Below are 15,725 nucleotides of genomic sequence, written 5' to 3'. Positions count from 1 at the left end.
ATTCCCCGGACTTGGAGTCTTATCTATGATGGGGCCATGCTTCTGGTCTCTTTAAGCGGTTGATATGGTATGTCCTTTTTTTTTAAAGAGAAAACTGCCTTTCAGTGAGTAGTCCTCATATTAGAGTGTGAATATGACTGTACACCATAGGAAAGCTTTTGCAAGAATTTCTAGCAGAAATGAGCATTGTGATATCAGAATGCATCACATTAAGGATACTGAGCACAGCTTCTTAGAGCCCTGGGCTAGGTTCTGTAAAGGGACGATGTTCCTGACTTAGAAATATTTAAGTAACAATACAAGAGCAAATAGATCAAGTGCTGAGATAGATGTGTAGCAGGAAAGGCCTAGAGAGAGCTCAGTGAAGGTGGCATTGAAAGGCTAGAACGCTCCCTGGATTGAGTAGGACTGAAGTTGGACCTTGGATACTATATAACATTCCTGTGGCTCTTAATAATTTACTGTAAGCTTCCACATATATTCTGTTAGTAGTTCTTCCCAGGCATTCTGAAATAGGCAAGATGGATTTTACCCCCATTTTACAGATGAGAAAACTGAGGTGAATAGGGATGAAGTAATTGGCTGCAACGTGCATAGCTTATAAAGAAGGCAGTGCTTTTTTATGGTTGACCTAATTTTATTCTGTTATTATTTTTTATTAAATTATCATTAGATAGCATCACCGGCTCAAGGAAATGGATTTGAGCAAGCTCCAGGAGATAGAGAAGGACAGGGAAGCCTGTGCAAGCTGTACTTTTCACTGAGGGCTTCTGAGCCCCAGTTCGGTGCTCTTTCCAGTCTGTCTCGTGCCTCTGGCCTTGAATGAGGGGCAGGGTATCAGGGGGTGGATCCCAAAGGAGGCATTTCACAGAAGGGTAGAGTTGGGACATGGACTTTGTCATTTGGGACTTTGGGCCTTAATATCTTCTGTTTATAAAGGAGCTAATAATATGTATCAGTCTTTACAGCCTTATCAGGATAACATGATCATAACCTGAGACGATGCATTGCCACTGGGAGGTTGAAGTGAATGGAAGGGGTTGTGGTTATTAGGATGGACAAGAAATCTTCAGCAAAATGAACCCATGTTGTGTCCAAGCAATGAACCCTTCCTGGGGCTTTGCAAATTGTGGCTTTGAAACAGGACAGAATGATAAATGTTCACAGGGTAAATCTTATTCTGTTCGGTTCAGTGGATGAATACAAGCACTGAATTATACATAGACTTTTATGGCTTGGTATCAGGTAACCAGGCGACATGTGAAATTGTCTTGGCCACCTCCTATGCAAAAATCATTCTTCCTTAGCCTCCTCCACCATTTACTTCCTTTCTGCTTCCTCTCTTCTGACTTTTTGGGTTTCTGAGGGTAGACACAGGCCCACTGCTGAGAGAAGAAAAAAATAGATGGTTGGTCTTAGGCAAAATTTAATGCTTTAAAAGACCAAAAGAATTTGGCTTATCCAGAGGGATGGATAAAATGTTCTAAAAATACTTTCCTTATTTCTTTCTTTTCTTTCTCCTTTCTCTTCCGCCTTCCAGAAAGGCTTGAGTTCCAGAAACTAGAAGAATTAAATGTTTTCCTAATTTTCTATTTCAAAGGTATAATATATTCACAAGAGGAGAGATATTCAGATGTAACCCTATTTACTCGCCAGTAAAGTTCATAATTCTGATTTTTTAATGGCAAAACTCAGTAAAACAGTCATTTGAATTCAAGGTAGATACAGTACACATTATAAACTTTATAATTCTTAATAGAATAGTCCCATTGTACCTCATTAATGCTGTTTTTTACTTGTAAGATTTTATTTATTTAACACCTTTATTCTGAAGCATATAATTCAACTGGAGAATCTGTATCGAAGGATCATATGTGTGTTTATATTTATATTTTAACATGTGTGTGTCTGTGCATGGTGGTTGTTTAGTCGCTCAGTCGTGTCCGACTCTTGCTACACTCATGGACTGTAGCCTGCCAGGCTCCTCTGTCCATGGGATTTCCCAGGCAAGAATACTGGAGTGGCTTGCCATTTCCTTCTCCAGGGAATCTTCCCAACCCAGAAATTGAACCCACATCTCCTGCATTGCAGGCAGTCTTCTGCATTACAAATAGGTTCTTTACCACTGAATCACTAGGGGAGCCCCATGTCTGTGTGTATATTCATCTATATCTGGCTCTTTCCAAAGAGTATTTGATATGGACCTAAAATTTTTACAATCATTTTTTTCTTATCAGAGAAATACTATGTGTTTATTTTAGAATGTATATTCAAATATTCAAAAGTGGGACCATTTCTCTCACTATGTGGTTTTATGACCTAATTTTCCCCAGTGTTGCTAACCCCTGGGTTACTTACTCTACCTTATTTGTGGATGATTTTAGCTTCTTCTGCTCCCTGTCACTCTTTCCACTACTCCTGTCATAATTTCAGTACATTCAGACATGATGATTTTGCAACAATCTGGCTTCTCAGTTTTTTGAACTCTCCTTCACTTTAGCCACTCACTCCTTAGATATTTTCAACACCAATCATTTCAGCCATCCTTAATTTCAGTTGCATGCATCGCACTGTGTTCACTCTCCCCAAATCTTCTGCCTTGCTCACTCTGGCATCCCAACGTCAACAATTTTTCTGTTCCCCCCAGTCTTCAATCCATTGGTCCTGCTGTTATTGGAAAAATGGGTTTGCCTCTTGGTGGATGTTGAACCAAAAGATACAACCAAGCCAAAGAGCAGAGAAGGAAGGATTAACTTGCTGCTGCTCTCAAGGCCTCAAATCATTGTCATCCCTTGGGTGTTCCCACCATCCACAGGCTCTGGACCAGCTTGTGCAAGTCTTTGCATGTGCGTGCAGCATGTGTCTGTCCAAGACCCTATCTGCTTACACTACCACCTTTCATTGTCTCTCAACTTGCTAATATTTTCCTTCCTTTCAAAGGTTAAGTTCCATAGTTAATCATTTGAGTTACTCCCTGCACACAACCTCAATTCCTTGACCTTTGATGGCTTATCTTACTTGTTTGGCAAAGTCACAACCCTGGTCAGATCTCTCTCTGAACTTGGAACCTGCATTTGTGTGGCTGAATGACTAGTCTCATTTTAAATTCTTTACCACCCATGGGTACAGAATTGTTGTTGTTCAGTCCCTAATCTGTTTACTCCCCCATTCTCCTGGGGTTGGTTTCTCTCACATCTTTCCTCTTTCCAAATCCTGAACACCTCCTCCTCAGTCCTCATTCTTTTTTTCTCTTCTCAGCCTTTTGGCTTGTTCAGCCCCTCCTTCCTGCCTTCTTCCATTTGGAGGCCCAGGCATGCATACCTCTTCCCCATCTGCTGTCACTGCCTGCTGATCTGATTTAGTCTCAAGGCTTTGAACACCAGCTGTTTGTGATTTCCAAATGTATATCTCCTGCCCAGACTTCTCTGTTGAACTCCAGGCTTGTATATCCAGCTGTTGTTTTGACTTCTCTGTTCTATGTCAAATTCAGGGTTTCTCACCCTTGGCTCTGTTGACGTTTTGGACAGGATAATTCTTTGTGGTAGGGGGCAGTCCTATGCTTTGTAGGATGTTTAACAGCATTTCAGGATAATTAGATGCCAATTAGCAGCCCCCGCTCCCAGTTCTTCTCTGGTAGCTCAGACAGTAAAGAATCTGCCTGCAATGCAGACCTGGGTTCAATCCCTGGGTTGGGAAGATCCCCTGGAGGAGGGCATGGCAACCCACTCCAGTATTCTTGCCTGGAGAATCCCCATGGATAGAGAAGCCTGGTGGGCTACAGTCCATGGGGTTGCAAAGAGTTGGATTCGATTGAGCGATTAAGCATACCTCCCAGTTGCAACAACCAAAACTGTCTCCAGACATTGTTCAAATGTCCCCTGGGGAAGGAGGGAACTAAAAAAAAACAAACTTCTGATTGAGAACCTCTAGGTTTACTCTTTGTAATAGTGGGTGTGATCTCTGAGTGGCTCTTTTCAGGGCCAGCAGGTTGACGGTGAACTGGCTTCATCTGTGACCTCAACTCTTGTGTCTCCCCTCATTCTGGTCCTGACCAATGGCCTCCTTCTGGCTGTTTCGTGAATTTGCTACTCCCAATACAACCTCATGTCTTTGCAGTGAATCTTCCTTCATCTGGAATGTTCTTATCACAAGTAGCCATGTGACTTATTCCCTCTCCATCTTCAAATCTTTGTTCAAGGGTCACTTTCTCAATGAGACTCATTTAAATTGGCCATCCGACACCCCTGACCTTTCCTGCCCTCCTCTTTTGTTTCCTTAGAACCTAGAGCCATCAGTATATTATATAATTTATTTACAGTTTGCATCTCTTATTTGTTGTCTGCCTCCTCCTATGAGAGTAAAGCTTTATGACGGCCTGAATACTTATCTGTTTTGTTCACTGTTACATTTTTGCCTCTAAAATAGTGTCTGATTGGTTAATATTTGTTGAATGCATGGATGAATTGATTGCTCGTATTTCTGAAATCTGACTGGACCTTCATCATTTTGTTTCCCTGGATGTGTGATTATCTTTGTGCATTGTTCATTGCTCCTGAAAGGTTTTTTCCATGGATTCCCTAAGATGAAAGTGTTTTTCCTTCAGAGAAAGTTTATTTTTGGTTTCTGCTAATGCTTAGGGTGGTGCCACTTGAAATACACTGCTTATATATTCTTGGGTCACTCTAGTGATGGGAATTTGGACCAGAATCCATGAAAGGAACCAGCCCATGGTTACACTCTTTCAAGGATGGGTTTCTCCCTGTTCTCTCAATTCTGCTTAGCACCAAGACATCTCTTTCTGTACTCCCCTTAACACTGGGGTGAGATGGGAGGGTGGCTTTCAGGAAACTCCCTTTTAGGGCCTCCAGTTTCTGTGGGTAGGACTCCCACTAGATCACCATCATTGATGATCCAGGCTTTGGCCTCTGGATTCCTCTAGGGCTCTGAAGTTCACTCAAATCCAGGTCTGTTCCTCTGCTGAGTTTAGTCTGGACCAACTTAAATCCTCTGAGCAAAACTAGGCCGTTTGTATCTCTGGTTTCTTGCTGTCTCTTGGTTTTGTTGTTGCTCAGTTGTGTCTGACTCTTTTGCGACCCCATGGACTATTGCCCTCCAGGCCCCTCAGTCCATGGGACTCTCCAGGCAAGAAAGCTGGAGTGGGTTGCCATGCCCTTCTCCAGGGTATCTTCCTGACCCAGGGATAGAACCTGAGTTTCTGATGTCTCCTCTCTTGGCAGGTGGATTTTTTACCACTGCACCACCTGGGAAGCCCATCTCTTGGTGTGGGGATCTTATATTCCTTATGACTTTATTATCAGTTTCATATCTCTTCAAAAGCTCTTGTTTATTTTGTGTATTTTGTCCCTCATTTCTACTAGTTGTCTACAGTGGAAAGGTTCATCATCCAAATAACCTAGCCTGCCATTAGGAGAAACCAGAACTTTTCTTTTTTCTTCGAAATATATTTTGAATCTTTCCCATGCATCATGATGCAAAGAAATGGAAAGATAACCCATGTTCATTGTTCAGAAGATTTAATATAGTTAAAATGTCTGTACTCCCCAAATCAATCTATAGATTTCATATAATCCCTGTCAAAACACACATGACTTTTTTTTTTTTTAACACAACTAGAACATAATCCTAAAATTTATATGGAACCACAAAAGACCCTGAATAGCGAAAACAATCTTGAGGCAAAACAACAAAGCCAGAGTTACTACCCTCTCTGATTTCAGAGTATACTACAAAGTGATCAAAACAGCATAGTAATGGCATAGATAAATGGGACAGAATAGAGAGCCCAGAAATAAACCCATGCCTTTATGGTTAATTAAGTTACAACAAAGGATGCAAGAATATACAGTGGGGAAAAGACTGTCTCTTTAGTATTGATTCTGGGAAAACTGGACAACTACGTGTGAAAGAATGAAATTAGAGCATTTTTCCTATGTCATCCTAATGAATAAGGTTGGATCTTTTAATGTACTCCAGTTTTCTTACCTTGTTGGAGCTGGTACAACACAACTGAATTACATATCCATGCTAATAGCTTCCTGTCTTTTTCTATGACTCCAAGCTACTGCAGGATTTATGAGTGCCTAATCAGCATGGATTGAAACATCAATTAACTAGGATCAGCTATTTTTATGGGCATATTGTCTAGATTCTCTGAGCCTTACATTACAAGTGAGGAATGAAGAAGCATATGTAGGAATTAGAGCAAAATGTACTTACTGTATATAAATACATGCATGCAAACATGAATTACATAGATGGACAAGGGAGCCATCCAGATAGTTTGCAACATGTTCAGCAATGTACAGAGAAGCAATCTCTTAGGTAAGGCAGCTGAGTATTTAAGACTTCCTGGAAAAGTCAGTCCTCTCTCAGCTATATTAAATAGCAAAGAATGGCCAATGCCAAGTAAAGTAGGACAAATAAAGAAGCTATGGATAACCAGTATTCCTTTTTAGAGTAAGGCTAAGAGTTTTTCCATGATTGCTTCATTGAAAAAAATCTTATGCAATTGCTAAGTATAGATGAATAAACAGTGGCTTTAAAGTCCCCCCCCCCCCCCACTTTTCAGTTCTCTTTCTTCCTTCTCTTCCTGTGTATGTGTATATAATGTGCCTAAGTGGGAGAGAGAGGGAGCAGAGAGCAAGGAGCATGAAGCATACATTCACAGTGTAAAGTAAATAGAAAGCAAACACCTGTGTCATCAAAATCAAGAAGTAGAATGCTGTGCCCCCTAAGAAAGCCCCCTGCTTAAAATACATTTCTATGCTTCCAGCATATAATAATAATAGTAATAATAATAATAAATACCTATGTTCCCTAGGTGTTTATTCTGTCAAGTGAACAATGAACAAGGCACAGGTGCATTAGGACATTGTGTATATTTCATCATAAAATTTGTATTTACTGTTATTATCACTGAATCCACAGAAAATGCCTCTGCAATCAAAATTCTGTATTAATATGTGAAAGATAGCTGTAGGATCAGATACAATAGGTGAACTTAATGTGGCCGATAACACCAGGATATGAACGTCTCGTTTCCAACAAGGGCAGTATTGTATTTTTAAATCTAATTTTAGGGTGGAAGAAGAGTGTCCGTTTTGAGAAGGATTCAACTCCTCCCTGCCAACTCCTTCAACACAGGAAGTTCCCGTCTGTCTTCCCCTGGCTTCTCATTCTCTTTCTTTTTCTCCATCCCTCTCTTTACACAGCCCACTATCTGTGCTTACCCGTTCCTAACTCTCCCTTGCTTGTCTTACTCTGGGCTGACATCCACAGACCCAGGGGTAATGGAGCTATCCAGGTAGTTTGTAACAAGTTTCACAACGGGGCAGAGAGACAGTCTGTTCTACAGTGTTCTTCCTTCTTAGAATCTCCCCCGTTCCTCCATCAAGGAACTCTTACCTTCCTTAAAAGCATACTCAAATCTCGCTGTCTTTACCATCTTTAGATCACCCAGTTAGATTTACTTGTTTATTTCTCCCCCCAACCCAGCTTTACTGAGGTATAACTGACAAATAAAATTGAACATATTTAAGGTGTACAACCTGGTTTGATATATGTATAAATTGTGAAATGATTACCACAGTCAAGTTAATTAACACATCAATCACCTCACACAGTTAACCATTGTGTGTGTGTGTGTGTGTGTGTGTGTGAGATAAGAACACATAAGATCTACTCTCCTAGCAATTCTCAAGTGTACTATACAGTATTATTAACTATGGTCACTATGCTGTGCATTATATTTCCAGAACTTATTTATCTTATAATAAAGTTTGTACCTTTTGACCAACATCTCCCCATTTCCCCCATCTGTCACCTCCTGGAACCACCATTTTACCCTCTGTTTCTATGAGTACAACCCTTTCATATTCCACATGGAAGTGTTACAAAATGGTATTCACTTTCCTCTGTTTGGCTTATTTGACTTAGAATAACGCTTTCCAGGTTCATTCATGTTGTTGCAAATGCTAAGATTTCCTTTTTTTTTAATGGCTGAACAATATAATATATACATTAAGGGACTATATATCGCATTGTCATTATCCATTCATCCATGGGTGGACACCTAAACTATTTCCATAGCTTGGTTGTTGTGAATAATGCTGCAGTGAATGTGCAACTGAAGATATCTCTTCCAAATATTGATTTTGTTCTCTTTGGATATATACCCAGAAGTGGGACTGCTGGATGATACGGTAGTCTTGTTTTTGATTCTTGAGGAATCTCCATACTGTTTTCCATAAAGGCCGTACCATTTTATGTTTCCACCAAAGTGCACAGTTCAGTTCAGTCGCTCAGTCGTGTCCGACTCTTTGCGACCCCATGAACCGCAGCACGCCAGGCCTCCCTGTCCATCACCAACTCCCAGAGTTTACCCAAACTCATGTCCGTTGAGTTGGTGATGCCATCCAGCCATCTCATCCTCTGTCGTCCCCTTCTCCTCCTGCCCCCAACCCCTCCTAGCATCAGGGTCTTTTCAAATGAGTCAGCTCTTCACATCAGGTGGCCGAAGTATTGGAGTTTCAGCTTCAGCATCAGTCCTTCCAGTGAATACCCAGGACTGGTCTCCTTTAGGATGAGCTGGTTGGATCTCCTTGCAGTCCAAGGGACTCTCAAGAGTCTTCTCCAACTCCATAGTTCAAAAGCATCAATTCTTCAGAGCTCAACTTTCTTTATAGTCCAGCTCTCACATCCATACTTGACTACTGGAAAAACCATAGCATTGACTAGATGGACCTTTGTTGACAAAGTAATGTCTCTGCTTTTTAATATGCTGTCTAGGTTGGTCATAACTTTCTTTCCAAGGACTAAGTGTCTTTTAATTTCATGGCTGCAGTCACCATCTGCAGTGATTTTGGAGCCCCAAAAAATAAAGTTAGCTGCTGTTTTCCACTTTCCCCATCTGTTTACCAAAGTGCACAGAGTTCCCTTTTCTTCACATCTTCACCAACACTTGTTATCTCTTGTTTTTTTGATAATAGCCATTCTCCCTGGTATGAGGTAATAGCTCATTGTGGTTTTGATTTTCATTTCCCTTATGATTAGTGATTTTGAGCACCTTTTCTTATACTTGGTCATTTGTATGTCTTCTATGGAAAAATGCCTATTCAGGTCATTTGTCCATTTAAAAATTGGATTATTTGTCTTTTTTCTGTTGGGTTGTATGAGCTCCTTATGTATTTTGGATATTAACACTTTATGAGATAAATGGTTTGCAAATGTTTTCTCCCATTACTTAGGTCACCTTTGCATTTTGTTGATTGTTTCCTTGGCTCTACTTTGTTGTCCCACTTGTTTATTTTTGCTTTTTTTGTCTGCGCTTTTGGTGTCATGTCTAAAAAATCTTTGCCAAGACCAGTGTCAAGGAGCTTTTCCCACACGTTTTCTTCTAGAGGTTTTATGGTTTCATATGTTACATTTAAGCATTCAGTAATTTTGGAGGGTCTAATTTTGTTTTTTGCATGTGGATCTCCAGTTTCCCAGATACCATTTATTGAAGAGACTATAGCTTCCTTATTGCATATTCTTGGTGCCCTTGTCAAAGATTAGTTGGCCATTTCTGTCTGGATTTATTTCTGGGCTCTGTATTTTGTTCCTTTAGTTTATGTGTCTGTTTTTATGCTAGTATCATACTGTTTTGATTACTGTAGCTCTGCAGTATAGTTTGAAATCAGAATGTGTGATGCCTTCAGCTTTGTTCTTCTTTCTCAAGATTGCTTTGATTATCTGGGGCCTTCTGTGGTTCTATATTGATTTTAGAGTTGTTTCTTCTCTATCTTTGAAAAAATGCTGTTTTATGCTAGGGATTGCACTGAATCTGTAGATTGCTTTGCATAATTTGGATATTTTAACAGTATTAATTCTTTGAATCCATAACCATGGTATATCTTTCCATTCATTTGTGTCTTCTTCAACTTCTTTCATCACTGTCTTATACTTTCCAGTGTACAGAGCTTCCATCTCCTTAGTCAGATTTATTCCTAACTACGTTATATTTTTGATGCTATTGTAAATGAGCTTGTTTTCTTCTTCTTTTTTTTTAGATAGTTCATTATTAGTGTATAAGCTCAACTGACTTTTGTGTTGTTTTTGTATCCTGCAGCTTTACTGATTTTGTCATTAGGCCAGACAGTTTTTTGGTGGAGTTCTTTGTTGTTTAGTCGCTAAGTTGTATCCCACTCTTTTGTGAGTCCATGGACTGTGGCTCACCCATCTCCTCTGCCCACATGATTTCCGAAGCAAGAATACTGGAGTGGGTTGCCATTTCCTTCTCCAAGGGATCTTCCCAACCCAGGGCTCAAACCTGCATGTCCTGTGTTGGCAGGCAGATTCTTTACCACTGAGTCACCTGCGAAGCCCGGAGTTCTTCAGAGTATTTTGTATGTAAGATCATGTCATCTGCAAACAGGGACAATTTTACTATTTCCTTTGCAATTTGGATACCTTTTATTTCTTTTTCTTGCAGAATTACTTGCTAGGAGTTCCAGTACTATGTTGAATAGGAATGGAGGCATAGGTACCCCTATTCTGTTCCTGGACTTAGAGGAACAGCTTTTTAGCTTTTCACCACTGAGTATGTGATGTTAGCTATGTGTCACCCAGTTGGGTTAATCTCTCTCTATCCCCCAGATGTCCAGTCTTTAACTTTTAGTATTGGTTATAGTGTTTTATGTTAGAATTGTTTATGGATTATGAGAACATGACCTATATTTCCCGCCACTCCTAGTACTTCTTTACCAACAGAGCAGGCTCACTATTTTGTGGTCGATTGGATTTGTTGAATCAAGTACACTTAAAATGTGATTAATTGTACAACATTTTTCTACATACCACTGCAGGTGTACTGTCATTAAATTCACCATGAAAAGTGACTATCTGTTGAGTGTTTTGAAGCTCTACCTTTGGAAATATATCTTTTCCATTCTTAAAATAGAAAATAAGTGATATAATGTTGGTATGGTCATAAAATAAATTATATGAATGATAGATAATAAAGTGAGTTTGAGATCTATGTTAATCTTTTATTGGTATCCTTGTCTGTTCTGTGTAGTCAGTTAAGCTTTCACCAGGGCAATACGAGCTACTTCCTCCACCAGTTCCCAAGCAAGCTTCCAGGTAATTAAATACTTATTAAGTTGCTTTTACTAATTCACTCATGCCTTTCTATTTACATACTTAACAGCCAACACTAATGACTTTTAAACCTCATTTATGCCCATTATATTCAGATTAGCATTTTAAAATATTTAATAAGAATATGTTTAAGATCCTCACATTTAAAAATATGTTTGGAAAATCGTATCTTTTTTTTTTTTTAATATAGGAGCTTTGTATTTCGTTCTACAGTTCAAAGGTTTCCAACAGGCTGCTTCATTCCTGTAAGTATATTGATAGACCATAAACTCATGATGAATTTGATATTTAAAATATGCAGTGATTCCTTTTGAGATGTCAAGATTAACATTTCACTCATCATAGTAGAAAGGCAATGAATGATTAATGTGTGATTCAAGATATACTTAAAATATATCTGAAGATACACTGGGGATGGCAATGTAAGTAACACATTTGTAAAGTTATAGAAGAAAAGTAAAGGCTCTTTTACTTTCTTTAGCTCTTGATTCACACGACCTTCTTATTGAGGTCATCCCTAGTCACTTGCTCAGAATTCCCTATCCCCCTTTCTTGGTTTATTTTTCTTCATAGTGCTCATAACCATCTGATACACTTAATCTAAAAATTTACTCTTAACGGTGTTTTCATCTGTCTCCCCACAGAACGTAAACTTCACAGAGGTGGGGATTTTTGTCTGTTCTTGTCTTGTATACTGAGCATCTAGGAAAATGGCTCACACAGAGTGCATAGTATTTGTTGAATTAGTTAATTATTAAAATCATCAGAGATATTCAATAGATCATTGTATTATTAACAAGAAAGAAAAGTATTCCTAGTTTCTTTCTTTTAAAAAATGTAAAAATGCTTTCCTGTTTCTAAATTTTCAAATACGTGTACATGTGTTTGATGAAAATTAACTATTTTAGATAAGTAATCAGTAGGATGCCAAAAAATAAAAAGGGGAGAATGAGAAACTATGAAGTTATTTTAGGGTGTTTTGATGGACTATAGTTATTTATTTGTAACTAGAAACTTAGCAGTGCAAGGGGGGAGACATACAGTGAACATCTGAAAGAGGAGCTGAGATAACTGAACTGAGCTCAAAAACAGACTCCAGAATACATAAGATCTCTATATTTGATAAAGAAGGTATGACAAATCAGTAGGAAAGAGAGATATTTTATGCTAGATGATTAATAATGAGACTCTTCCTACCACATATAGTAAATTCCATATTGATTAAAGAATTAAATACTTTTGAGCTATAAAACTAGAAGAAAATATATTAGTATATATTTAATTTTGGGCTTCCAGGTGGTGCTAGTGGTAAAGAACTTGCTTGCCAATACAGGAGGCGTAAGAGATGTGGGTTTGATCCCTGGGTCAGGAAGATCCTCTGGAGGAGGACATGGCAACCCACTCCAGTATTCTTGCCTGGAGAATCCCATGGACAGTGGGCTACAGTCCACAGGGTCGCAAAGAGTTGGATATGACTAAAATGACTTAACACACACACACACACACACACACACACACACACACACACATATTTAATTTTAGGATAAGGCAGATGTTCTGAGACAACAGAAATGGGTGGATTGCAAAGGAAAAGAAGCCTCAGGTTTGATTACACAGCATTTTGAATTTTTTGTACACTAGGAAACAAACTGTAAACAAAGTTAGTAGGCAAATTCAAATTAGGAAAAGTATTTTCAACATACATGGCAGATAAATAGTTAATGGCTTATCTTAAATTCTGTTAATAATTTATAGGAAATAGAAAAGTAAAACAGATAAAGAGTGAATAGACCATTTGTAAATAAGAAATCCAGATATCCAGTAAAGGTGAAAAAATTTTGGTCTCACTAATACTTAAGTGTGGAAACTAAAAAGCTGATTGAGGGACTTCCCTGGTGGTGTAGTGGTTAAAGAATCTTTTAAAATTGAAGTATAGCTGATTTACAGGCTTCCCTGGTAGCTCAGCTGGTAAAGAATCTGCCTGCAATGCAGGAGACCCCAGTTCGATCCCTGGGTTGGGAAGATCCCCTGGAGAAGGAAATGGGTACCCACTCCAGTATTCTTGGGCTTCCCTTGTGGCTCAGCTGGTAAAGAATCCGCCTGCAATGTAGGAGAGCTGGGTTCAATCCCTGGGTTGGGAAGATCCCCTGGAGAAGGGAATGGGTACCCACTCCAGTATTCTGGCCTGGAGAATTCCATGGACAAGGAGCCTGGCTACAGTCCATGGAGTTGCTAAGAGTCAGATGCAGCTTTCACTTCATTTGATTTACAATATTGTGTTAGTTTTAGGTATATAGCAAAGTGATTCCATTTTATATATGTATTTTTTCAGACTATTCTCCATTATGGGTTATTATAAGATATTGAATATAGTCCCTGGCTATACAGTAAATCCTGTTGCTTATATGTTTTATGTGTAGTATTAGTAGTTTATATCTATTAATCCTGTATGTCTAATTTACCCTCCCCGTCTCCCCTTTTGATAACTGTCTGTTTGTTTTCTGTGTTTTTGTTTTGTATATAGATTCACTTGTATTACATTTTTTAGATTCTACATGTAAGAATCTAAATACATATCATATGTATTTGTCTTTCTCTAACTTACTTCACTTAGTATGATAATCTCTAGGTCCATCCATGTTGCTGCGAATGGCAGTATTTCATTTTTTAATGGCTAAATAATACTCTATTGTATATCTACCATATCTACTTTATCCAGTTTCTGTTGATGGGCACTTGAGTTGTTTCCATGTTTGGCTATTGTCAATACTGCTGCTATGAAAATTGGGGTGTGTGTGTATCCTTTCAAATTAGAGTTTTCATCTTTTCCAGGTAAATGCCAAGGAATGGGGTTGCTAGATCATATGGTAACACTATTTTAGGTTTTTTTTTCTTTAAGTAAGATGTGACTTTATTGCTAAATAATTGCTCAGTGATTTAAAGAATGAGATATAATGAATTTGCAAATTGTTATCAAAGTATACATTAGAGTTATTGTCCCATGTTTTCCCATGTGTCTATTTAAATACTGAAAATGCCTTTTTCAAAATATATATCCTAAAAATTTGCTGATTTGCTGTTTGCCAAGCATTCTGCTAGGCATTTTTTAAAAAATTTATCTATTCTTAATTGGAGGATAGTTGCTCTACCATGTTGTGTGGGTTTCTGCCATGTATTAACATGAATCAGCCATAGATATATATATGTCCACTCCCTCTTGAACCACTCTCCCACCTCCCACCCATCATAACCATCACAGAGCACCTGATTTGAGCTCTCTGCATCATACAGCAAAATTTCCACTGGCTGTCTAATTTTGCATGTGGTAATGTATATGTTTCAGTGCTGCTCTCTCAATTTATCCCACCCTCTCCTTCCCCTACTGTGTCCACAAGTCTGTTCTCTATATCTACATCTCCACTGCTGCCCTGCAGAGGAGTTCATCATTACCATCTTTCTAGATTCCATATGTATGTGTTAATATACAATGTTTGTTTTTCTCTTTCTGACTGACTTCACTCTGTATAATAGCCTCTAGGTTCATCTCCCTTGTTATAACTGACTCAGATGTATTCCTTTTTATGGCTGAGTAATTGTATATATGCACCACAGCTTCTTTATCCATTCATCTGTCAGTGGACATCTAGGTTGCTTCCATGTCCTAGTTATTGTAAATAGTGCTGCGATGAGCTTTGGCACACATGTGTGTTTTTCAATTATGGTTTCTTGAGGGTATGTGCCCCGTAGTGGGATTGTTGGGTCATACGATAGCTGTATTCCTAGTTTTTAAAGGACTGTCCATACTATGCTCCATAGTGGCTGTATCAATTTATTTTCCCACCATCAATGGAAGAGTGTTTCCTTTTTTCCATATCCTCTCCAGTATTAATTGTTTATAGATTTTTTGATGATGGCCATCCTGATTGGTGTGAGGTGATACCTCATTATAGTTTTGATTTCCATTTCTCTAATAATGAGGTGGTTGGATGGCATCACCATGTCATCCACGGGATGCTGGATGACATCATCATGTCAATGGACTTGAGTCTGAGCAAGCTTCAGGAGTTGGTGATGGACAGGGAAGCCTAGCGTGCTGCAGTCTATGGGGTAGCAAAGAGTCGGACACGACTGAGCGACTGAACTGGATTGTGTAATGAATGATGTTGAGCATTTTTTCATGTGTTAATTAGACATCTGTATGTCTTCTGTGGAGTATTTTTAGTTTTTGAAGGAACCTCCATACTGTTCTCCATAGTGCCTGTACCAATTTACATTTCCCCCAGCACTGTAGGAGGCTTCTCTTTTCTCCACACCCTCTCTAGCATTTATTATTTGTAGACTTTTTGGTGATGGTCTTTCTGACCAGTGTGAGGTGATACCTTGTTGCACTTTTGATTTGGATTTCTCTAATAACTAGAGATGCTTAGCATCTTTTCACATGCCTGTTGGCTGTCTGTATGTCTGGAAGTCCCCTCAATTCCTGTTTTCAGTAAAGGTCCCTGTCTTCCCATCACCTGGGATCCTGGATCCACATCTATGGCTCAATCTCTTTAGAAATGAAACCT

The 15,725-nt window shown here is 38.9% G+C and overlaps 1 protein-coding gene across 9 annotated transcripts in view; it reads left to right on the top strand.

The window, feature by feature from the left end:
- The window catches only part of STPG4 (sperm-tail PG-rich repeat containing 4), a 34,465-nt gene that overhangs the window by 4,042 nt on the left and 14,698 nt on the right, over positions 1 to 15,725 (top strand). For all 9 annotated transcript variants that reach the window (XR_011491779.1, XR_011491781.1, XR_011491775.1 and 6 more), the window contains exons 4-5: positions 11,078 to 11,142; positions 11,351 to 11,405. Coding sequence is in view for 3 of the 9 variants with exons in the window: in XM_070477914.1 (XP_070334015.1) it covers positions 11,078 to 11,142; positions 11,351 to 11,405 (120 nt within the window). In the remaining 6 variants the exon portion in view is untranslated. The remainder of the gene's footprint in view (positions 1 to 11,077; positions 11,143 to 11,350; positions 11,406 to 15,725) is intronic.

The sequence above is a fragment of the Odocoileus virginianus genome, chromosome 2 (genome assembly GCF_023699985.2).
Source record: "Odocoileus virginianus isolate 20LAN1187 ecotype Illinois chromosome 2, Ovbor_1.2, whole genome shotgun sequence".
NCBI lineage: Eukaryota > Metazoa > Chordata > Mammalia > Artiodactyla > Cervidae > Odocoileus > Odocoileus virginianus.
The sequence above is the reverse complement of the archived record's forward strand: the minus strand, read 5'-3'. Positions and strand labels throughout refer to the sequence as shown.